The 25,981-nt window shown below is 36.3% G+C and overlaps 2 protein-coding genes, 1 long non-coding RNA gene and 1 pseudogene across 4 annotated transcripts; 2 read left to right on the plus strand and 2 right to left on the minus strand.

Annotated features, from left to right (window-relative positions):
• The first annotated feature begins 3,977 nt into the window (after positions 1-3,977).
• LOC126591484 (uncharacterized) lies at positions 3,978-4,588 on the plus strand. Its single transcript, XR_007612404.1, has 3 exons — positions 3,978-4,293; positions 4,381-4,446; positions 4,511-4,588. It is a non-coding gene; the product is annotated as an uncharacterized LOC126591484 (long non-coding RNA).
• Positions 4,589-4,798: 210 nt separating this feature from the next.
• LOC126591483 (uncharacterized protein At4g14342) lies at positions 4,799-7,789 on the minus strand. The gene is made up of 4 exons (XM_050257181.1): positions 7,622-7,789; positions 6,724-6,809; positions 6,499-6,622; positions 4,799-5,109 (listed from the first exon to the last, which is right to left on the minus strand). Exons 1-4 carry the CDS (start codon positions 7,625-7,627, stop codon positions 5,062-5,064), a joined length of 264 nt encoding a protein of 87 aa, XP_050113138.1. The 5' UTR covers positions 7,628-7,789; the 3' UTR covers positions 4,799-5,061.
• Positions 7,790-19,026: 11,237 nt separating this feature from the next.
• On the plus strand, positions 19,027-20,522 carry LOC126590897 (protein translation factor SUI1 homolog). 2 transcript variants are annotated; one of them, XM_050256414.1, is made up of 3 exons: positions 19,027-19,176; positions 19,980-20,400; positions 20,483-20,522. In XM_050256414.1, the coding sequence occupies exon 2, from the start codon at positions 20,022-20,024 to the stop codon at positions 20,358-20,360; it is 339 nt and encodes a 112-aa protein (XP_050112371.1). In that variant the 5' UTR covers positions 19,027-19,176; positions 19,980-20,021; the 3' UTR covers positions 20,361-20,400; positions 20,483-20,522. The 2 variants fall into 2 exon arrangements, with proteins under 2 accessions (XP_050112371.1, XP_050112370.1); XM_050256413.1 differs by having other exon boundaries at positions 19,980-20,522.
• A 287-nt stretch (positions 20,523-20,809) lies between these two features.
• Positions 20,810-24,813, minus strand: LOC126590898 (calcium-dependent protein kinase 2-like; annotated as a pseudogene).
• Positions 24,814-25,981: the final 1,168 nt, after the last annotated feature.

Genomic DNA, 25,981 nt, shown 5'->3' on the forward strand with positions numbered 1-25,981 from the left:
GATATAGAAATAGAGATTTACATGTAAGTTCTCAAAGAATTACATGGACTGGTTCAAATAGTTCCAAATCACGGAACACCCTTTTAACTTGTTTGAGGCATTCACTTATAACCCGACGGATGTGGTATACCCGTCTAAGTGATTATTTGATCAGTCAGGAATGAATTATGCCCGTACGTGTTAAACTATGAAGTCTTATTCTAAATTGCTAGAGTTACAGTTTATGTTGTTGACATGAATCTCACTAAGATTATGGAAAAGCTTGAGAAAACTGCCTCGCACCTGAAGATGAAATTTGAGATGAAGGATCTTGAGAAAACTCGTTTATGTCTTGACCTGAAGTTGAAGCATTGTTCTGACGGTATTTTGGTCTACCAATCGAACTACACCCCGAAGGTGTCACCTTTGAGTATATTTTGATCATCTATATGTTATATACAAATGAAACCCTTGAAGAGGTTATGGAATCCGAAATTCCATATCTAAGTTCAACTTTGCGCTTCGTTGTATTTAGCTCAGTATTTAGACAGGGACATCTCATTCGCTATTGATCTTGGTAAAGATGCAGCACCGCACCTACACGCAACCACTGAATTGGTATTAAAGACGTACCCTGAAGGTACTACAAATTTGGGCAAATCAAATCCCAATGCATCTCAAGCGGATCCAACCCCCCTGATCCTTGGAGTGATGTTTACCTTGTTATTATGTTGACGCATGTTACTTATCAAACCCGCACAAGGAAAAATCCCCAAATGTTTATGTCTTTACCGTTAGGGACATTGCAATATCTTAAAGGTCCACGATATGATCTTAGTTGCGAAATATTCGAATCGTTCCAAGATTCACCTTACTTCACTACGCCACAAGAGAGACATGATTAGGAGTTCTTGTTAAGCATATTCGAAGTACTTGCTGTTTTCATCCATTGTTGAGTCCCAACGACGATTCATGAAGATTATGCTGCATGTATCAACCCAACCAATCCATGATACATCAATGAAGTCAACACCAAGACATATTGCGTCCACATCTACATCATCAAGGCATCAGAAGATTGAAGTCATACAAACCTTGCCGACCTCTACACGACGTCACTGCAGAAGTCAACCTTCCAGAAGCTTGTCCGAGGAATTAGTATGCCTAACTATCATATGAAATGCTTGTAGTTCTTATTTGGAAGTTATGTCAAACTCAGGGGGAGTATCCAGGGGGAGTATCCAGAAGTATACTTACTTGATCTTAATGTACTTTTTTTTCCCTACGATTAGGAGCATTTTTCCCACTGGGTTTTTGCTACCTAACTAGGTTTTAACGAGGCACCCATCCTATGCTGATCATACCCTTGTGAGCTCTTCTACTTGTGTCCAAAAGACGTATAGTTTTGACTTAATGCAACTTCTAATTTTTCTCTTTAGTTTATGAGTTTTTCTCCCACCTTGAGTTTTACCATAGTGAGATTTTGTGTTTTACTTTTTTATGCATTCTTCTGTTGATTTGAGACTCGCATTCACTCATTGTGCCGACAACTTCATCAATTGTGCTTGCTTCATCACTGAAGACCTGATGCGCTATTTACTTGAGTATTTACACACTCAAGGGGGAGTGTTGTAGTCCTATCAGATTAGGAATGTGATTGTGTAAATCCTAGTAGATATGAGAATGTATCTTATATTCCTATTAGGAGTAGATTACCTATTAAATGTTGTAATCCTAAAGGGTAAGGAATTAACCTTCCATACTACTATAAATAAAGGCACAATGGGGTGGAATAGAACACACCTACAATTACACATCTCTCTCTTCTCTCTATTATTGCCGCACATTCCTTCTCTCTATGGCCTACATAATTATTCAGTAAATTATGCCTACAACAACATATAAATTTTTATAGGACTATTTTTAGAACATTTTTGTTCACCATCATGATTATAGTATATGTTTATTAGAGTAAACTGTCGATTTGCCCCCTAAATTTTCACTGAACTTTCGATTTCCCCCCTGAACTTTTCGATTGGAAAATTTCCCCCCTGAACTAATTTTTTTAGCCAATTTGCCCCCTACCGTTAGTTTTTCAAACATTCCATCCAAATTTCTGTTAAGTGAGACCATGTGCACAACATATGAGGGTAGTTAAGTCATTTCACTTTTAAAAATAATTAAAAAACTGAAAATTTCCCTCTAATTCATATCCTCAATTTTATTTTTCACTCATTCCTATGTATAAAAAATGACATACGGTGTTATTGTCTTCATGGCATGAACATTCTAGTAATTTTACATTATTAAAAAAAATGATTAAACAAAAACAGATCGAAGAAAAGAAAAAAAAATACAAAAACCCCAGCCACCACCACTTCCTTTCCGCACCCCCATCACCCACCCCTACGACATCCTCCCCTTACCCTCATCTCCCTCAACCGTAACCCCACTCCCTGATTTGGCCCCACCCTCTGCTACCCCAATGACCCAACCCTCTTCCTGCATCACAAATCTCTCTCTCTCTCTCTCTCTCTCTCTCTCTCTTCCCACTTTCTTCGTTCCTTGCATTGTTCGTAGAATAACAAATAGAGAGGGGAAGGAGGAGTCTCTGTGTGTGGGAAGGGGGAGGACCATATATGGTGGTTGATGGGTCTCAGGGGTGGGAGGAGGTGGTAATGGTGGGTACAAGGAGATCGGCGGTAGAGGTAAAAAATAGAGGGAATTTTTTTTTTAAAATTTATTTTCAGTTTTTTAATCATTTTAAGAGTGAAATGACTTAACTACCCTCATATGTTGTGCACATGGTCTCACTTAACAGAAATTTGGATGGAATGTTTGAAAAACTAACGGTAGGGGGCAAATTGACTAAAAAAATTAGTTCAGGGGGGAAATTTTCCAATCGAAAAGTTCAGGGGGGAAATCGAAAGTTCGGTGAAAGTTTAGGGGGCAAATCGACAGTTTACTCATGTTTATTATACACTTAATTATTTAACATGTGTTTAATCATTAGGTGTATGGCGTCAAATAATCTTTTAATTATGCAAGTGGCCTTTACTGCAATGGTGGAAATGAATTGAGTCATTGCATGACAGTCTGGTTCGAACTCCGTTAGTGATTAATCTAACAAATATATGTCATTTAGTACGGTTTAGTGATATTCCTCTTCACTTGTAAGTGAGAGATCTTATATTTGATTCTCGTCAAAAGCGAATTTGAACTACATTATTGCTAGTCTATTATGAGGCTAAGCCCACTTTCTTCCACTTTAGTGTATATTATATCGTTTGTTAAAAAAATAAAAAAATAACAAATAAAAAATAAAAAAAAACTATTGTTTGACAACAAAAAAAATCTTTTAATTATTTATTATGTTGGTCCCATTAATGCACCAAAATGAGTCCTACAAATAACCTTTATAACTAAGAAAAGTGTACGAGCTAAACTGTTATTGAATTAATATTTGACATTTATCTTTTGACATCTTCATTAGAAATGTTTATATCATTAAGAGTAATTCAATATAGGGCAAATAAGCAAATAACTTATTCTCAGTTATGCCCTGATACCTACAAAAATCTCACGTTATTATAGTCCTCTGTTCTTTTGTGTTTTACTTTGCCCTATTTTGTTAAATAAACAGCAAAAAGGTTAATTTTAACTTTAACAATAAATATAAGAAAATCTTAAATAAATTGTGAATTTTAATGACAGTTTAGAAAAATGTTGTGAAGTAAGTCACAAATGTTAAAACGAATTAGAAGGACCAAAGAGCCCCTGCTTCATCAACGAATTTAAAAGGACTAAAGTGAGATATAAATGAAGAGTGCAGGGTAAAGTGAGATATAATAATAGATTGTAGGGGTAATTTTAGATTTTGCTGAGAGTACTTGCTCAAACGACGCCGTCTGGTGTTAGGGTAGTTTGGTAAACCGAGCTGAATACGTCATCACTTTTGGTGGTAACTGATTCGAATTCCCGCGTGAGAATGGCAAATGCGGCATCTTCATCGTTAGGAAGGAAGAGGGAAGAAGGACGAAGAAGGAAGACGGCGGCGTTTTGATGGTCGAGAAAGGAGAAATGGCGAAGGGGCTGCAACAACTACAGGGACAAAACCTGCCGTCGGATGTGTCTCATGTTATCGATCAGCCGGAATCTCATGTTTTTGTTCCTGAAATCTCAAACGGGCCTAATTTCGTTTGTGAGATTATGTGCCGTGTTGTTTTTGCACAAACTAGGTTTTAGAGCAGATACTGGGAGTTTTGATCAAGTTGATCAAGGATTTGACGTTGCAACATCAACATAATTATTAAGGTACTTATCGATTACATTGTCGAAAGTAATCATCATATGTACAAGCTTACTAGTTCAAGTTTCTTTAAATCATGTCATTCGTTATAGGAAGTATCTCATCGATGCTACGGAAACTTGGATCAAGTTGCGCGGCAGTATCGTGATATTGTACAGGTAAAAAATAGCAATGCTCAGAGTTGTTCATTTATCTGGCTCTGGTAACAACTTTCTTATACAGAAACTGGAAAACATGCAATGGACGATCCAGCAAGTTGAAATCGACCAGAAACGCCTCCCAGATAACCTGTATGCCTAGAATCCGCTTCTTTCTTTGGCGGTTTTATTCAGTTTTCCTATTTGTTGAAATCGGATCTAAACCGATTTGTTCAAATAAAACTTTTTCACCCAGACATCTGTCCAACCTGTTTTCGGCTTCATAAACAGCTTTAGTAAATTAGATGAATGAATTATGGCAATGATAAAAAAAATTGATGTCATAATGCAGCTTAACGTGAATGAACACGGATAAGGGCCACAAGAAGGCATTAGATTCATGAATTGAAAAGAAAAATCAAGTACATGTAATCAAAGTCACATATGATCACTTTTTTCAGCAAACGGGATAGATAGGAGAGCAACGTACATGGAACAAGTTTATTGTCACGTGGCGTTCCAATCCAATAATACTATGCCATGAGTAAAAACCTTACTCATGTTATTGTTTTATTGGAATGAGGCGCCGTGGTGGGTGTACATCATAAAGAGGTAAGTTCTTATGACAATATAGTATCAATCGTCTTCTCTTTCCGGGGGAGGACCGCATGGCAAAAGCATTTTCTGCACAACAATGAAAACAAATCAATTCAATAAATCATAAAGACAAGTATCACGGCTCGACCTTTTACTAACACATTATCAAATATCTCTACCGCGTGGATTTTAAGATCACCAGGTGCAATAGATTATAGAAAACCATCATAAATTACCCATCACCAGCCGCAAATAACAAAGAAGAGAAACCCACACACATTGACATCAGATCATATGGATAGGAAAAAAAGATTAGGAAGGGCTTTACAACACTGCAGACTAGTTGTGGGATCAACTGGACCAAGTGCTAACAGGAAACCAAGATTATATAAGAATTCAGAAGTACAGATAAATAATACTATACGCTCGAGCATGACATGGTGTCCATGGGATAGTAGTCTATTGTACTTAAAGTCTACTATGCTGGTCAACAGGATTTGACAGGGGCAATGGAATACTCAGCCCAAGTAGTTTGGATAACACTTTGTTCAGTTGAGTTTATTTAAAGAAATTGCAACAAGATGTACTACAGACTGATTTCTCCCAGGATCTTGGACACTTTCCAGCCTTTACATCAGCGGGAAGTCACTGATGGAAATGTCACATTTCAAGAAAACAATGTATAGCCTGGTAGACTTAAGAGTGAACAAATTCTGGATAACTAAACAAACCTTACCCCAACTACTTAAGAAACAGAACAGTACAAATAGCACGCAGCGAACTTCCTCTCCATGTTTTACCAAACTAAACTATCTGGAACTTCTAAGAAATTCATCACCCAACTTCTCCTTTCTTGTCTCAGTTACATACTAAATTCAAAACTATCTTCCTTCTAGTTAGGCACCAATGAAACAAGGAATGAAAAAATCTCAAGCCATGCAAACTTACTAACTGAACACGCAACTATTGAGCAACTAACCCTTATATCAAAGAGACTTTCCTTCCGATGATTGGTTTGAAAAGCTGCACGTAGCGTCAAAGAGCATGACCAGAAAAGGAGTACTTCAACTGAAAACAACTCAAAGAAAAGGACCTAGGGCTTTAACCAAACCAGTTTATAAAACGTTCATTCCAAAGAACTATTAGTACTCCTCTCCTTCAAGAGTTCTATCATGATCGCACACATAACACCTGATTTTCAATCCATCCATATAATAGGTTGCAATCACTTCCGCCATGAAGTTAGTGAAGGCCAACCCTCTAATAAAAATCCTCACTCAATAAGCGCATACTCAAAAGTAGACTACAATGACAATGTCACATACATGCACAGGCAAAGCAGACATGGGACATTAATACAACAAAGAAGTAACAATCCAATAAAACATAACCAGACTAACAGTAGCTAAAGATAAGTACAGAGAAACACCCAATTCATATCCTTAAAGTCATAAAAGTGCAAAAGTAAGAGAGAACCTGCATAAAGTTGTAGCGTTCTCTTCCAATGGACTCATTCTCCGCAAGAGCGAAGTACGAAAGAAGTGGATAATGGCCAACATAGGATGCGTAGCTATCACGTTGGATATTCACGGCCCATTCACTACACATTCCAAACGCAAGAGAAGTTCAAAATTAACACATAACCCAATCATAAATACAAAAGATTATTGCATTTTGCTGAAGAAGCAAAATTATACTCACTATCTATTCATATCAGCATGTCCAGTCCCAACATATTTAGCTTGAAGATGTTCAAGCTGGGAATTGATGTTGAACCTATCACTGGCCTGAGCTCAATATAAGAAACACAAACAATTAGCAAGCTCATTACTACTTTCAAGTATGAGAGCATCTCCAAGAGACCCTTTACAGCAACATTAGCTAACCATAGTAAAAAACCAGCAAAACCTTACTTCAAGAGACTCTTTAAATGGCTCTCTGTTCTAACATAGTGAATGGACACTCCATAAGAGGAGTAGAGAGAATTTTAGCTAAACATTAAAAAACTCTTCAAACTCTCAAACTTTTCAACTCTCTCTTGAAAACTAACAAAATATTAGGGCTTCTTCGGTAATCCGTCTTGGATACAATTTTTTGTTTCAAAAAAATGAATAAGTAGCTAAATTAATTAATATTTAATACTATACCAAACAACTACTTAAGGGTTTTTTTTTTTCTAGTACAAGCATATTCTACACTAATATACACCAAGGGGAGGGGAGCGTTCAAACCCAGGACGCATTGGGCTAAAAGAGGAATCTTTAACCACATAGCAACCCACCGCTTGCAATATTAAGGGTTTGTAAAAATAGAGTGTGTCATTAGAGGTGTTTAGTTAAACTGGATGGCCCAAAAATAGTTCTTTGACACTGTTAAGCAGCTAATTTAACAAAAAAAAAAAATTGAATAGGCTATTGGAGATGCTCTTAATACTGAAAATTAGTGTTCTATGGTGATGATATTAGGGTTTTCTGCCGATTTTCTTCCTCTTCTTTCTCCGGAAACAAACAGAAAATTAGGGTTTTAAGCAATTACTTAGGCAAGAACTGGAGGAGAATATTGCAATTGAGATGAGAAATTAGGGTTGATGTGTAGTTACCTGCATATTGGCAAACGAGAAGAAGTAACCAGCTGAATTGAATAACGGTCACCAAGAGTTCCAGTCAGAGAGAGATGTGAGCTTTACGAAGACGACTCTGCAACTGCAATTGCAAACCCGCAAATGAAACGTTGGGAAATATGCTTTGTTATTTGACGTTTACCGCGAAGGTGGAGGTAAAACCTAAGGCAATACGAAGAAATTAAACATTACTAACGAATTTTAAAACGACGTAAATTGAAATGAAGAGATTTTATTTTTTAGAATTTGTGAATTTTGTTATTTGGTTAACTTAAAAAAATAATGAAATTGAAAACGGAATTTGTTAATTTTGAACTCCCAATCATACAAATAGGGAAATGACACCTATTTACATGAAATTTAAACTTGGAAATTGGAGGCCCCAAATTACAAGTTTTTTTTCCACGTGGAAATTTTAAATTTCTATGTTATAAATCCAAACAAGGGAATTGGTGCATGTCAATTTTTAAATTCTGACTTTTATCCAAATTCCAAGTTTATTTCTCTAATCCAAACATAGTGTTAGTGAAATCCTAAAGGGAGCTCTACTCATGGTCCACACATAATGTCAATTCTCATACTAACATTATAAAATATTGTGTTAAAATATGAGGTGGCAGAGATTGAAGAGTATTTATCAAATATAGCAAAAAATTAACTCTTAATTTTAAAAATGTCACTTTTTATAAAAAAAATTCAAATATATCCAAAATTTCACTTAAAGAGACAAAAATACCCTCAAATTTAGCAATTAAATAAAGGGAACTTTAACAAAAAAAACTCATGATACTGTTCACTTTAACGAAAAACCACATTTTTACACTAAAAATCAATCCTGGTACTATTCACTTTACCCTTTATTTTGTCCTTATCGTTAAAACTCGAAGTTTTCAAGCTCTTTTCATTAGTTTTCCTTTAAATAAATTAAAGGCATTTTAGCTACTGTCGCCTTAAACTCCGGTCCAATTTCACCTTCACTGCTACACTTCACCACCACAACCCTATCCCCTTCGACCCCCTCATCACCGACATTGAGCGCCGCTGCAGTTACCACATGTCATTATATGATTATATTTGTGAGATATGACAACCGACCACACCAATGCGAGTTAGCCATCAAGAAGGGTACCAATCTTTTTGTCTCATCCCGAGGTATGATTTTTGTTTTTGAATCACTCAATTTCATTAAGTATTGACAAAGTTATGGACGTTTAAAGTTTGTCCAATTTCCCGGCCAATTTTCCCAGTTTCAAACCGACTAGTCGTCTTTCATGCCATTTTTCGGCCATCTCTGACAACCATTGGGCTTCCAAATGGTATAATCTTGTTATACACTTTTCTAACTTCGTTTTGATATATTATAGGCAAAATTTGGTTGTGAAATACGTCCGAACAGAGCATTTGAATTCACCCCAGATTTGCGGTCGAAAATCTGCAGCAGAAGAAGAAGAAGAAGAAAAGGGCCTAAGCCCAAATCCGACCCAAATCTTTGGATCTTTGTCCAAGTCCAAGTCCATTTATGAAATTAAAGAGAATATTCCACTTGGAATATTTTGTTAATTCCCAATTAATTTTAACAGAATATTCCTTATGAGGAGGGAATATTCTGTTAAGGTTAACCGTTGACTTTTTCAAAATTTTCTTGAAAACTCTTCTAAACGATTTTTGACGCTCCGAGTTTATTTTTGACATCCATTTAGTGAAATTCCAAGGTTTTAGCATAGTTGACCACCATGATGTCTCGATTGACTTTTAGGGTTGACCGTTGACTTTTTGTAAAATTTGTCGGGAACCCTCCTTAGCGTAATTTGACGCCCTGATTCCAAATTTGCACTTCGTTTTCTCAAATTTGATCGTTTAAGTTGAGTTTTACTAACGGACCCCAATGTTATGCTTAGGTGCGATTATTATTGGTGACTCCAGCTTTCCTAGTTCGAACTGTTGTGACCTCGCCAATATCCGTGAGTGAGTGTTTACTTTTAAATATTAAATATTTATATAGTTTCCATTTATACGTTTGAAAAAAAATATCTTACGTATGCCTGGATTAGACTAATGCTTATAAGAATTAGCGAAATGACGGACTTTATGAAATTATTTTGAATCCTGCAGGATGCACAGGTATGCGTACTAGTATGGAATGCTTTAATTATAATTGCGGTCATGAATAGTGTTATGGTTGATTAGAATTATCGATTACCATTATATGATCATGATTATATTATCTGCTCATCGTGTGTTGCACTGGTGTTAATACTCGCCCAGGCCAGGGCCAGACTTTCACGTGTATGTTCACATCGCACCGTACGCTCACTTTGGATCCATTGTAGGTGCTAGTCCTGTCCTAGATTGCTATAGGAAATTAGGACTCGTATGTGATGCGTATAGCGCCAGTCTTCACGTGATTATAGTAGTATAGTGTAAATCATTATTACACCCAGTCCTGTTCATGTTAAAATACCTCTGCATGAACTCGTGTGTCATCATGTGTCAATGAGCACTTGATGTGATATATTTATTCCTGCGAGACATTGTGATTATTGGATGTTATATACATATTTACAAATTTGTGACGTATTGAAGTCTTGAGATAGTGCATGTTACGATAAGTGTTCATATTATACGTAATATGTATATTTTGGAAACTATACTTGTTTTACGGCGAGGGGTTATAATGTTTTCAAAAAAAAATTTATAAAACTTTATTTTTAGGCCCACTCACCCTTGTTTTTCGCTCCTCCAAGTTTTAGTGACTGAGTTTTCGTGTTGACGAAGATTCTTGGCAAGTTTTGGTATAAGTGATTACCTTCGACGGTATAATTCTTATCTTACCCATATTGTACATTACTTATGCTTTGACATCACGTGTGGAATGAGTTCATTCCCGCTCACTAGAGCACTCTTATATTTAAGCATTTTTAAGTTTAAATTTATTCACATTTCCACATCATTACACTTTATGGCTTCGTCACCCTTCTGGTGTCAACTAGTACAACTCGATTTGGAGTTCAGGTGGACATTCCGGGTCGGGGTGTGTCATGAGACCCATATGGCGCCATATCATCACACTAACAGAGCAATTGACAGATTTTTCACGAAAAAACTAAAATGATCACAATGGATAAATTCAAAGAAAGACTAAAATGATTCACGATAGACAAATTCAAGAACACTACTATTGATTATCATTAATTGTTAAGGACCAAATTAAGGAGTTACATCAATGTCACAAATCATTTTGGCTAAAAAACCTTTAATTTATTTGATTGTTAAATTTGAGGGCATATGTGTCTATTTAGGTGGAATTTTGGATATATTTGAAAGATTTTATAAAAAATGATATTTTTGAAATTAGAGGTTAATTTTTTGCTATGTTTGATAAATACTCGAGATTGCATAGAGAACCCTACTTTTGAGATAGTCCCTTAGCATTTCTCAATAATTATAGTTGGTGATGTGCATTGCCGGTGGATTCTTACATTTTAAAACTCATATTCTTATATTTGTGTTTCAAAAAGGCGGTGGGTTCATGTATTTTGATTCTCTTTTTAATATAAAAACTCTAATCTTAAGATTTATTGAAGAAAAAAAACATTGGACTGAAAACTCATATATTAGATTTAACAATATTTTTTTATGTATATTGAAGATGATTGGACTCAAACCTCATTTTATTAGTTGAATAACATTTTTCCTAGTTGGCATGGACTCCACATTGGACTCAAATCTCACATTAGAATCCAACTTTGTGTCTCACTGCGACCCAAAACTCAAATATAAGTTTTAATTCTCTTGTGTACTCAAGATATTTTGGCCTTATGTTTGGACTCCAATATAAAATTTTAGTCTTTACATTAGAGATGCTCTTATAATATAGTATCTCCAATGCAAATACTCAAATTCTAAACTTATATCCTTATATTTGGGTCCCAAAACGGTGGTTAATTTATGCATTTTAGTTTTCTTCTCTAATGCAAAGACTCATTGAGTTATAAGATTTGATTATTAACATTGGTGAAGAAAATGTTGGACTCAAAACTCAAATTTGAGTTTTAACAATTTAGTATATGCATTGGAGATGATTAGACTCAAAACTCATATCTCATTTTTCTTAGTTGAATAAATTTTTCCAAGTTGGCATGGGCTCCACCTTGGACTCAAATCTCATATGGAAACCCAGTTGGATCTTTATTTCGCCGGAGATTTATCATTTATATATGAATTTTAAAGTCTCCATTGCATTGAAGAACATTAGACGCATGTTAGACTCAAATATAAGATTTGAATCCAATTTTTTCCGGTGGGGATGCTCCTAGGACCTTCCTTTTTAATCTATTGTGTTTCGTGTTCAAACCCTCACTACTCAGTGTAGATTTGTAATGCCCCAAAATTTTCACTTGAAATTTCGGGTCGCTACCACAATACAGAAAATATCCTCTAAAAGAAAGAAAATCATTTTGTGATTTCAGAAAGAAAATCGTTTGAGATTTCAGAAAGAAAATCATTTTCAGATGTAAAGAAAATTGAAAACAAGACCCAATGACACGACTGTAAATTTGGGTCCGCCATAGCACATCCAATGCCTATCAGTAAATAAAAGCTATAACTACTGCCTACTTCCTTTCCTCACCTCAAACACGCAAAGGGAAACACGCAAAGGGAAAAACTTTAGTGGGCATAACTCAGTAAGTAGTTACCAAACAATTCCTAACACTCTTTCAAACAACCAGTATGGCACACCCACAACCAAATGCTTGTGCACATGTCATGCCATGAATTTATGTATAACAAAACCATTGTAAACTTCAGAAACCATTTTCAGTTCATCTTTTTGCGGTACCGTCGCCCTACGAGCAAACTTTCATGCAAAGAGTAATGTTAGAGAGATAAAAAATTTTAAACTAATTTGCAAACCAAATGATGTGTCACCAATAAGAAACAAGCACGTTAATCGACACTTAATTAATAATCCAATCATGTACAACCACATCATTTAATTTGCAAATTTAGTTTAAAAAATTTGATCTATCTAGCATTACTCTTCATGCAAAACCCCCATGCGGGCACATAAGTAATACAAGTCTACCTCCAAGGTTTCCCCAATATTCTTTACAAAACATTTAATAAGATACTACTTGTAGCTTTACATCAAAACACTTTAATGTGTGTCTTTATGTCATTGACTTTCATGATTATGCATGTTTACATGACCAACTATGAATACACATCAGTAACAATGACAACAATTCACATGAAAAAAGAAAATCTATAAATCATTCATTGATCTTGTTGGAAGACTATAAATAAATTTGAAAGGACGTGTGTACCTTTTATGCGGAAGCTTGAATCTCAACACGCTCCTACAACACACGAACAACTGCTCTGACCATCCGTGTACGTCTAGAACCTCGCAAGTCGTCGGGTTGGCTACGGTATGTCGAGTTACCCCTTGGTTTTCACCTCCCAAGACCTAGAGCCGAAAGTGATAGCTCTAAAGACCTAACTAGAATATTTGAACTATGGAAAAGCTTATGTTTCTTGTGTTTTTTCTCTTCCCTAAAACCTCCTTATATAGTGGTTGGGAAGAGTGTACAAAGACTTAAAACCCATAAAAATCCCAAGTATATTCTAATATGAATATCCCTTGATTTTCATCTAATTATCATATAGAAAATTAGGAGGTTAATATGCTCATGTGGGTGGAATATCCTTTTATATTTATTTATCCCATAAGATAAAACCTACATCTCCCACTCACCCACATAAGGTGTGGCATAGTCTTAATCAACACACTTAGTCCACATCCATTCTAGTCAATCTCCTCATACATGAAATGAGATGCGTGACCTTGCGAGAAAGAATGTACATAACCAGGAGCACTGCCATTAAGCTATCACTAAACTAACAACAGTGCATCACTCGGAAGTTCATCGCTTTATGCCCCAGACTGTTCGTTACACACCAGACTTGACATTCTTTATCCCTCGTTATAAAATAAAAAACAATGTCATGTCTCACAAGTATCATGTATCCATGTCTTATGTTTGATAACAAATATCAAAAGACGCCTCGCAGCTAATGAATCACATGACATGGTGTTATCTTCGAATTATCTTCATTAAGCTCTCATGTCAATCTAATTTGATTTAACTACTTGCCTAGACACGCCTCTTGGGACAGTAGCGAACTTGACCGTTTTAGATAAACGTGCTATAGTATCGATCATTAAACCTCATCTTTCTAACATAAAATTTAGTTCAAAGGGCATAAGGGTGGAATCGTATAGATTCCTTATGGTTCACACTGTGATTGAAGCATGGATCAATTCATCACTCCCACTATCAGTCGGTTATATCACATACAGTATGATTTGTATGCTATGGTGTATCCTAATTTCAATGAGTGTGTCACATGTCCATTGGACATACACCATATGGATCTTAGTCTAGTCGCTACACAAGTGCCTAACCTGAGTCTTCTAGCCTAGTCGCCTTCTCGGCGCCCACCTAGATACTCATATCCAGCTTTACAAGCTTCAACATGAAACAAATATCATGTTTGACTTCTGTTAAGTCTCATCTTAGACATTTCTAAGGCGACGTTTACCTTATGCATATTGGTATGTTCAACATACACGTGTTCAGTCTCGCATCCCAATGCGTTGATGACACAAATGTCTCATCTTACTCGCTATCTCAGAGCCATGGTAAATCATTCGTGTGAAAAAACGGATTCTAGCTTGGTGACACTCGTAAAGATGTGTAAACAATCATTTCAAAAATAAATAAATATGAAATGAAAAACTTCAATGCCTTTTTATTCAATAATAATGTCAAATACAAAGAAAAACACATCAAACCCTACATAAACCCATATTCTTTACATGAGTCAGAAACGAGTTTATAATTATGGGTTTAGTCATAGGATCAATGATCATATTGCTGGTTGAGATATGTTTCAACACTACTTCACCCTTGATAACCTTGTTCCTAAAGAAATGATATTGTGTATCAATGTGCTTAGATTTGCCATGATACTTAGGATCTTTAGTGTATGCTAAGGCCGAAGTACTATCACAATAGACAAGTACAGCTTCTTAAGCATAAGCTGTAACTTCCATCTGTCGTAGAAACATCTTTAGCCAAATAGCTTCTTGAACAGTTGATCCAAGGGCAACATATTCTGACTCCATTATGGACAGAGCAATACAAGTTTGTTTCTTGCTACACCAAGAAACAATTCCACCTCCAAGGACACAAGCATAACCTTAGGTGGACTTTCGTTCATCTCTATCGCTTGCCCATTCTACATCACTATATCCTCTCAACTTTAGATCCCTTCCATGGTAACATAGGGCTAAATCTTTTGTTCCTTGCAGGTATCTCATAATCCTTTTGATGGCTTGCCAATGAGCTTGTCCAGGATTACTTTGATAACAACTTACCATGTCCACGACATGGCAAATGTCCGGATGCGTGCAAAGCATTGCGTACATCAGACTTCCTACTGCAGAGGCATAAAGGACGTTTGCCATTTGTTCTTTCTCTTTCTTAGTCTTTGGACACTGTTCTAAGGACAATATCGCGCCTCTTTCCATATGAGTGTCTATGGGTTTGGAGTTCTCCATCTTAAATCGTTCAAGTACCTTCTTAATGTAAGTCTCTTGAGACAAACTTATAAGTTTCCTTGAGCGATCTCTCGTGATCTTAACTCTAAGCACATAATGTGCTTCACCCATATTCTCATCTCAAAATGGGATGACAACCACGTTTTCGTGATTTCTATGGAGGTTTTGTCATTTCCCGCTATTAGAATGTCATCAACATACAAAGAAAGTATGAGAATACTTTTCCCATATTTCTTAAGATACACATAGTGGTCTTCCTCAATCATCTCAAAACCAAATGAAGTGATTAAATTATGGAATATGATGTTCCACTGTCTAGATGCTTGCTTGAGGCCATATATAGAACCTTTTAGGCGGCAAACTTTGCGCTTTTGTCCCTTGGCCTTGAAGCCTAGAGGTTGATCCATGTATATCTTCTCGTCTAGTTCTCCATTGAGAAATGCTATCTTAACATCCATTTGGTAAAGTTCCAAATCTAGTTGAGCAACAATAGCTAAAATGAGGCGAATAGAGGCAAACCTCACCATAGGGGAGAATGTCTCTTCATAGTCTACACCCAATTGCTGAATGTATCTTTTCGCCATAAGGCATGCATTATATTTGTCAATTGAACCATCCGCCTTGCGTTTGATTTTTAAAACCCACTTGTTTCCAATGGTTTTACGCCTAGGTGGAAGGTCAACTAACTCTCAAACAATATTTTTGTCCATAGAGATCATCTTTTCCTCCATTGCAGTTATCCACTTTTCTTTGGCTATTGAAGACAACGTTTCTTTGTAAGAATAAGGTTCATCTTCCTCTGAAGGTATGCAAATGTAGGCCTCCTCATCAACCTCAAAATGACGTTTGGGAATGTGGCCTCTCTTGCTTCTTTGAACTGTGTGACCTTGAATTTCAGAGGGTACGCTCCCATCATTAGGCGTATTCTCTTGAGTGTTTATGGATATATTACTCCCATTCGGATCAAGCCCTCCTACATCATATTCAGCGACCATCGAATTGGAAATGAATTCCCCAAATTCGCTTGAAGATGTTACGAGTTCTTCATCTTTCTCCAATTCATGGAGATCAAGGTTTTTTACAGTATTGCCAAGTTTTGGGAAGTCATTCTTTATGAATTCCACATCACATGAATCAATCTCGGTTCTCCCTCCATCTGGATGTTCACCATACATCACATAAACTTTCGAGTTTTCACAATATCTTATAAAGATATGTTTATTTGCTCTAGGACCCAACTTTCCAAACTTATGTGATTGATTATGAACAAATCCAGTACAACCCCAAGGACGCAAATTACCCAGATTAGGTTTTACATCATTCCAAAGTTCGTATGGGGTTGAGGGATGTGATATTAAAGATCTGAACTGTTCATCTTCTTACATCCACCAGATGATCATGTTTTCAAAAAAGAAAATTTTAAAAATGAAATTCAGTAAGAAGAACAAAGCATAAATGACAATCGACGATTAAATATAAATTTAAGGTTTATGGATTATAGTGTTGGATTTTGAAGTTTACCCCTTCATGAAAGTTGTAAAGCTTGTCACTATGAGTGATTGTATTTTTTTTTTTACATTTTTTTACACTTCTACAATAATTATTATTAACTTTATTAATTTTGCCCTCAAATAAAAAACATTATTCATGAGGGTTTTGATGATTTTAAAAATCTAAACGATAATGTAAGTGTAACCATTATCTACTAGTGGAGAAATAATGATGAATCACGAGTGTTTATATATTCTTTCACATTTTTCATACTTGTATGTATGTCTTCTTAGTTCTTGCCTATGCAAACTCTATAATAGTTTATTTTAATTTTGGACAATAACATGTTAAGTAAAATTTATCCTAGTAATGATAATAAGGAACTCTCATAATTAAAAAAAATAATGACTATTAAAAAAAACTTATATGGAATAATAATACAAAACTATATATTTAATATAGAATATATTATATATATATTAATATGGCAATTGTATTTTATAATAAATCTTTTAGTAATTAAACTTTAAAATTATCAAAATAATGTTACCCGCGTGTATACCTGTTAAGAATAACGGGTTCTTACGGGTCACCTGATAATGACCCGATTAGTTATCGTGTTGACCTGAAATCCGTTATTTTCGTGTTGTGTCACCGTGTCGTGTCAGAAACTGCCAGGTCTACTCCTTAGGCCTTACTTGGCCCGCAAAGCCTTCCAACTTTGTTGAGTGGGGTGGCCTAGCGTACTGCTTTACATATTCCATCACGTGAAGCATGGTGCACATGATGGCACACCTCCGTTGAGCGTGATTTAGGGGTGGTTTGGGAGTGAGGTGCTTAAAAAAAAACACCCATGAAAAAAAGTTGTGAGGGTTTTAGGTGTTTGGTAAACTAAAAAAAAAGGGCTTATTTTAGAAGCTGCTGTGAGAATAAGCTGAAATCAAAGGAAAAAGCTGAAGCAACTATTTGCAGCTTTGGAAAACTGGTTTTTTTTCAAAGCACACGGAGCTACAGTGCTCCTTTAATGAAAAGACCCATTATCAAACTGCTTTTTTTTTTTTTTTTTTTCCAAAATCACTTTTACAAAAAAGTTTACCAAACAGTCTGCTGATTTATTTCACAGCCGCTTATTCTCACAGCAGTTTTTTTTTTAAAACACAACAATACCAAACCAGCCCTTACATAGATACATCTCTTCGTGTATTTAATGCTCAACCCGGCAGAGGTTAAGTGTTGATGAAACCCTTAGGGTAATTCCGTCAACTAGGTTTGCTTTGGTACACGTGACACCCCTCTAAAGCAAGTGAAATTTGGTTACCACAACTATCAATAGATGTTCCCCAAATTACGTATTATCATGGTAAATCTTTCTAGATATGTATATTGTACATGAAAACTCTTATTTCGTGCAAGCTTTCACATACTAGAATGAAGATTTCTACAAAAATTTATAACTCGACCAGTTACGAGAGTTTATACTACTTAATGCCCTATCTTCAAATAACCCCATTTCATAATAGAGTTTGTATATTTTTATATTTTGTGGTGCAGAAAGATCCTCCTAATTTGATTCATGCTATTTGGATGGTGCTAAATTTCTCTTGAGTTTTAAGGAACAACATTCCAAGATTATACACATGAATCCAATTAGGCAAAATATGCCCGACTTATGGAGTCTTTACTTGAAGGTACCACCACCAATAGTAACATTGATTCGTTGGCAAGCATGACATAAACTCTTACGTATCTTAATATGCCAATTGGATTCTTTCCTTTCTTTATGTCCACTCAAATGTTCTCGATTATTTGATTCTGGATTCTTCGTTGTGGTCCCACAATCTCTTGACCTTTCTTTCTTCTTACCGAATTTCTTTCGTTTTTTATTAAGAACTTATATAAAACATTCACGTGATATTTTCATCTTTAAATGACAATATATTATTAGACCTCCACATTAACAATGATCTCAAACGACAATTTCTTATCGAATGAATCTAAATAATAATATATTATTAGACCGAAACGGAACGATAACAATATATCATTACATATAAAGTTGCTTTCCTAGCATTTGCATGAATTTTTGCCAGTCTGGGGTGCGTTCATTGTACGTGTCCCCTGGAAATATTAACTATTTAAAAAATAGATATTATCCATTAATCCGGCACGCCAGCTTGATCTCACCGTTCACACTACCAGACACTCGATCTCGTCCGTCCAGTTGTCAGGTTTTATTTTTTCTTGGACCCACCTCAGGTTAGCCATGATTTGTTGAATTGGTGGTTATATAAAGTCCGGAAGTCTCTCCAAGTTTCTTCATCCTTGTCTCCTCCAAAACTTATACGTCGGGTAAGGTTTCCCAGCTAAAAAAAGAAAAAGAAAAAAACCTTACCCTTCCCGGCTTTCTATTATTCTGGTACGATCCATCATCTCAATTAATTATTTTCTTTCTTTTCTTTATATTTATAGTTAAATTAATGGGGTTTTTTCTTATCATATATCATGCTATATATATATATTCTTTGTGTTTATTGATGCCTCTGTGTCATATGGGTTTTGTTACTTTTTGGTTTTTGGTAGAGAAAGTATTAGGACATCGATCATTGATTTGCAACAAATGTTATTAAGTTCATGCATGAACAAATTGAACTATGTTCTTCATGTCCTTGTGTATATTGATGCTTCTGTGGATCAGAAGAGAATTTACTCTTAGAGACAAAAAGGAGAAACTAAGTGTTTTTATGCCCAGTAGTTTGGTTTTTGGAGGATTTTTCGTTAAAAATGTGGTTTTTCGTTAAAGTGAACAGTACCATGGACTTTTCGTTAAAACTCCCTTTAAACAAAGCCCATGTATTGTTTCGTTGTGAGTTGATATGGGCGGCTAAAAAAAAATCGTGACGCTTTTATTTCTAGGAAGGTTTATCGTATGACTATTTTGAAGTGTTAATATGAAAATGAATTCCTTTTTCTTCTACAAAGTGTATTGGAAGAAGGGTGTGTGTACACCTCCTTTGGCCAAGAATGTTCGATTTGGGAAGTTGCGCCGTTTCATAAATTTAAGAAATAAAGAAAATCCATCTTATAATTAATGGCATATATGTATCTATTCATGGTTTTGTAAATTGAATTTCATGTGTTCATGGTACGAATAAGTTGGATGATTGTTGGTATTGAAGCAATATTTGTGGAGGACTAACAATGCTTTTTTGATGTGTGCAGTTGAATTTGTTGCAGAATTCTCGAGCAAAGCAAAGTACATTTATGGTTGAATTAGACGTTCAGATCCCAACAGCTTTTGACCCCTTCTCCGAAGCCAAAGACGCGGATGCCCCCGGAGCCAAGGAGTATGTGCATATCAGGGTGCAGCAGAGAAATGGAAAGAAGTGCCTGACGACAGTTCAAGGGCTGAAGAAAGACTTCAGCTACGGCAAGATCCTCAAGGACCTCAAAAAAGAGTTCTGCTGCAACGGCAATGTGGTTCAGGACAAAGAGCTAGGCAAGATAATTCAGCTCCAAGGCGATCAACGCAAGAACGTGCTGCAGTTTCTCGTTCAGGCCAAGATTGTTAAGAAGGATCAGATCAAGATTCATGGTTTCTGAGGACTTGGAGTCGTGCTCGAGTTTGTTACTGTTGTATTAAGTTTGCGACGAGCTCCTCCTGGAACCTCCTGGAACCTCCTGGCTTGTTAGGCTCAGTAATTTGCTGGGGGTTGTAATAACAGAATTGTCTATATTTTGTGGAATTTATAGACATTTGATGCATGATGCTGGTCTTTGTTAATTTGCTTCCTTGTTTGTTGGTTGATGAGGATTTCAGTTCAATTTTATGGGATTTCATTGTTAATCAACCCTAATCGTTTTTCATTTACTATCAATTTGGTGGAGGATTCCACAAAGAATGAGACTAGCTAGGCTAGCTCATTGCATGACGAGAGAGACCTGGTAGTGCAAATTATCTTGACATATGGATTAATATTGGGTTTTTTTTATAAATTTGTTTAATTCAGAAGAAACAGTAACAGAACGAGCGTGCAGAGGTGAAAAAGACGAATAAAAATCATTTCTCTTCATTTATGAATTGAAAAAAATAAACAAAGCCAAACACGAGAGCTAAATTAATTAGCTTGCTCTTCATTGATTTCCTAAAACATATTGACATATTTGTTCAACCAAAAAAAAAAAAAAAAAAAAAGCTTCAACAACTCCGGAACGCAATTGGCAGCAAGCATGAAGTACCACTCGTGCGACTGTCCACCTCAATTTATACATAGTGTAGAACTGGAACATATGGCTTGCAGTAGTCAGAGAAATGTTAACGGAAACTCTAGAACAGCTTGGCCTGTGGTTGCATTCCACTTCTCATCATTGTGGAGAACTCCTCGTAGTTGATCCTACTATCCTGTAATCCCAACAGAGTTAAGTACTCATCATAATGGAAAAAACAACAATTTTGTGAGGATGCCGATTTACATTATCTGTATCAACGTCGGATATTATTTCCCTAATTGTAGCTTCGTCGCCCATCCCATACTCTTTCATTGCTGATTCTAGCTCATCTCTTGTGATAAAACTGTAATGGACCAAAAAACATTACCTGGTTAATCATTAATGCTCCCTCATAAGCCTAATCTAATCAAATTTCATGGTTAAGAATATTAGAACTGGATCCAGAGCGAATAGGAGCTGAGGTCAATTATCACAGAAATGTAAATAACTGCGGCATCCTACAATTTCTAGTTCTTTGGAAATGAATGTCCACAAAATGTGCACGCATTTCTTAGAGATTGGAAGAAAAGCTTACCAGCTATATTATCTTTGTCAAAATATTGAAAGGCTTTGTAAAGATGTTCGTCCCTCTCTAGCCTGTGTCTATGCATTGTAGCAGTGATGAATTCAATGTAGTCAATCGATCCACTCCCATCCACATCAGCCTGAAATGCAAATGCAGAATATGAGTTGGGCGGGATGCAAAAAGGTATGCGGAAAAGGTAATCGAAAATTTGATAATAACTTACAGCTTCCATTAGCTGCTTGACTTCAGCCTCTGTGAGCTTAGAGCCAAGTCGAGCCAATCCTGACTTGAGTTCATCATAAGTGATGGTTCCACTGTTGTCGGTGTCCATGTTTGTAAACGTTGCCTTCAGCCCATGGATTTCTTCTTCAGAAAGATTTTCTGCAATAACCTATAACCACATTCATAAATTATACACGCGAAGCACAATAAGATCCAGTATATAATACATCACACGTTCAAAATGCAAAGTAGTCTATGTGAGCAAGCCTCTGGACAAACATACCTTCAATGCAAGTTTTTTAAGTTTGTTCATTTCTCTGAACTGCTTCATCCTAGAAAGCACTGCACTGTCTATGGGTTTGTCTGAAGCTTCTCCACCGTCTCTGATCCATGGATGCTCTAAGTTGGAGACCCAACAAAAGTTTTAGTTACTAGAGAAATCTACTAGACATAAGCCAAGTAAAGTATTAAATAAAAGAGAGATTTGTACCTAGAACCTGAGTCGAAGTGATACGTTTTTTAGGGTCCTGTGTTAGCATCCTCCGGACTAGGTCCTTGGCACTGGTTGATATAGATGACCATGGTGCACTTGAAAAGTCAATCTCTCCCTCCAATATGGCATCAAACATCCCCTTCTCCATTTCTGAATCAGTCATTGAAAACTATTAACCGTTTAGACCAACGTGAAAAAATACAGAACCTATAACCAGTACACAATATCATGTTAAGCAAAACAAGTATAAAACTGTGATTTACCTGCCCAAAATGGAGGCACTCCACTTAGTAAAATATACAATATAACTCCTGTACTCCATATGTCTATTTCCTTCCCATATCTGCATCGCATTACTTCAGGAGCAACATAGTAAGCACTCCCAACTATATCACGATACACCTTTCCTGACAAGAGTTTATCACGAAAGATATATGAATAGCTATGCTACAAGCGGAAGCATATCAAACACAATATAGAAAAATATTCACCAAAATGGCCAATAGCTGTCAAGTTTAGTACATATGTCTGCGGTAAATTACAAAGAAAATACAGATCTACTCATCTCAAGTTTTAAAAGACGAGATGTGACGCTAAAATCTAAAGCAAACAATCTAGTGATGTCAAGATTTCACAATATTATTTCCATGATGTTATCTCAAGGATAACTATGAAACCCGTGAAACTAGACAACATATTAGGAAGGTCCACAAGACCACAAATTTTTGGCCTGTTCCAGAAAACCCCAGTTCAACAGAAGTGTTAAAATACATGTTTCCAATTACGGTGTTTCAGTAAGCACAATATGGCTATGGCAACTTACGGGTCTGGACTCCCATCTCACACGGATATGTGAAAATAGGCTGCAAACATTATGTGCCTCTTTTTTCCTGTTGAATGATCAAGCAGCAGAAAACATCTGCAGACACATCAATAATTGAAGAACATCTCTCCCCTCCCCTCAGTAGTTAAAGATGTTAACTTGTTACTAATACAACTGCATCAAACATTTACAGTATGGCTCTTTTCTTTTCCTTCCATCTCGGTTCCATGAAAAGAATGGTGGCCATTATGGGAATATGGACGCGAAACATGTTTGGTGTGGTGTGTATCATCGTCTATCAAACATGGCAAAGCAAATGAAATTACCAAAGCAGTGAATTCTAAACTGATGGAATTCAATTCAAGTCTTCATTCCCTAACATAATTAAGGCTCAGTTTGTCTACGGTAATAAATTCAACATCTAGAATCAAGTTTTGATAAAGTGCATATGTACCGTCTGAAAATTGCCAGCTAACATGCCCTGGTTACCATTTTGTTATTTTCTAAAACAAAATGGCCTGGTCTTGAGTCTTCTGTCAACTTGCAAATATATTATGAAACCCACCTAGCTTCTGCATTGACTTGGGGCATATGAATTTAGTACCATTATCACTAGAAACATCATGTAACATGCAACTGAATTCCAGATGAAAACAAATTCCGCGATTGAAGCAGATGCGCATAATTCACCTAATACCTTATAGCTATCATATCAATTGTCAAGGATACTGCATTTTCAAGCAAGTAACTATGAAATGATGAATCTAAATTTACCTTCTTCAATGAAGACCGACAACCCGAAATCTGTAGGCTTGAGAAGGGCATTCTCATCCTTGCTAGACAGCAAGAAATTCTCCGGCTTCAGGTCCCGATGCATCACCCCCATAAAATGACAGATGTGGACAACATTAACAATCGCCCGGCATATCGAAGAAGCTGCCCTCTCACTGTAATGTCCCTTGGCAATGATCCTATCAAACAGCTCCCCAGCTCCATACAAACATGGACAGACTGCTTGTCCTCGTAACAACCTTCGAACTCCACAATGTTGGGTTGCCCGCTCAAATGCTGCATAATCTGAATCTCCCTCTTGATGTCCTCCTTGTCGTTCTTGGTGACAAGCTTCCGCTTCGAAATCGACTTGTAGGCGTATTTCTTGCCGGTCGAAATCTCGGTGCAGAGATACGTCACGCCGAATTGGCCTCTGCCCAATTCTTTTCCAATGGTGTACCGCAGCCTGACATCCTCAAACGGTTTTCCGAGAATTGTGTTGTCTGACGGCCCTTGAGCTGCTGGTTTGGGGTTTTAGCCGGGAATGTCGGTTTCCATGCTGGTTGGGGTTCTTGGTGGCCTGCCAGGCCGCCTTTTTCGGGTTGTCGTTGATGAACAGCAGCAGCTTCAAGGCTATGGAGTTTCTGATGGTGGGCCCCACCTCCTCCACCTATAGCCATTTTGTTGTCGCTCTGAATCTTTGCTTTTGCTTAGACACTTGCCCATTTGTTGTTGTTGCGTAAGTAATAGCTCTTCTGCTGGAATTGCACAGGAGAGAGAGACTTTTGGATGACAAATTATTTCAGGGATGAGGGCAAAGGTAAGAGAAAGAGAACCCAGATGAGGATTTGGAGAGAATGTGATAAACAAAACTTTGGAAATGGTTTGGGGAAAGTAGGATGGAATTGCAAGGTTGAAGTAGATGAAGTTGGTCAAATATTTACACGAAGTGAGATCGTTGAATGTTTCCGTTCTTCAAAGTTCTAACAAGTGACGGAGACAAATTTCTTTAGCTATAGGAACTTACGCGCGTCACGTGATATGTTAATTCAATATTACAATATTATGTTTAGTTCTTTTTTAATGTCATTCTATTATTCTACCGCAACGTTAGAGTAGTGAACATATGTCATGTTATATGTAAGTTGCTTCTTTTCAATGAAATTTGTTTATAATCAATCAAATTATATGAGACGAGCTCATCGTCGTGAAGCAAAAAATAATCTAAAATTTTCAAAAGACGACACATGCACTTTTCCTTAAGAAGTGAAATTGTTGAATGTTTCCGTTCTTCAAAGTTCTAATCAAGTGTCAGAGATGGATTTCTTTAGCTATAGCAACTCACGCGTAACATGTACAATGTTATGTGATATGTCAATTCATATGAAGCACGTAAAGTGTCACGCACATGAAGTGTGGGATATTAGACATGTGGACATATGAGTAATGCTACATTTAAGTAATCTCTAATGGATCAGAACATAGAGTTATAGACTGTGTCATAGCCCGAAATGAGAAGGAAAAAAAACATCTTCAATTGAGGTCTGGGTCAAAAGCAAAAAGGGACCCACCGGCCAAACTCAAGCCCTTTGGCCATTGGGTTGGGCAAGTCCAACCAGCCAGCCCATTTGAGGAGCCCAACTTGCAGCTTGGATTTTGATTTTTTTTTTCTTAGGACGAATTTTTTTTTTAAAAAAAATTCTAAATTCTAAATTTTTTTTCTATAAGTTCCTACATCATTTTCACAGTTCCATACTATATTATCTCATTTTATTTCAATTCTTCACATTATATTCACTCGAAATCCTATCTGAAAAATTATTAACATTATATAAAAATAAAAAATGCGGAGGCTTATTCATTTAGCGACAAGTGATACTCAAAATATGTGTGAATAACCTTATTTTAATATGGTTGTTTAATTTAATTTAATAACCAATAAAGTTAAAGAACAAACTTAAAGATAATAAATTATTGAGAGGGCTAAAAATCACCCATCGGTTGAAGATAATATATAAGTATGGTCTGACACTATTAATTTGAATATAATTTTTTGTAGGGTTATGACTCTGGACTGGGCTAAACATAGCCCATTCAGTTGGAGATGACCTTACAACATA

This window comes from Malus sylvestris, chromosome 11 (assembly GCF_916048215.2).
Source record: "Malus sylvestris chromosome 11, drMalSylv7.2, whole genome shotgun sequence".
NCBI classification, from domain to species: Eukaryota; Viridiplantae; Streptophyta; class Magnoliopsida; order Rosales; family Rosaceae; genus Malus; species Malus sylvestris.

Bases quoted from the DNA above. Each gene is read 5' to 3' on its own strand.
- LOC126591483 (XM_050257181.1), bottom strand. The intron at 6,623-6,723 runs GTGAGTATAATT...TGGAATGTGTAG, and splicing joins CATGCTGATATGAATAGATA to TGAATGGGCCGTGAATATCC. The intron at 5,110-6,498 runs GTTCTCTCTTAC...ATTGTTGTGCAG, and splicing joins AACGCTACAACTTTATGCAG to AAAATGCTTTTGCCATGCGG.
- LOC126590897 (XM_050256413.1), top strand. From the start codon at position 20,022: ATGGTTGAATTAGACGTTCAGATCCCAACAGCTTTTGACCCCTTCTCC.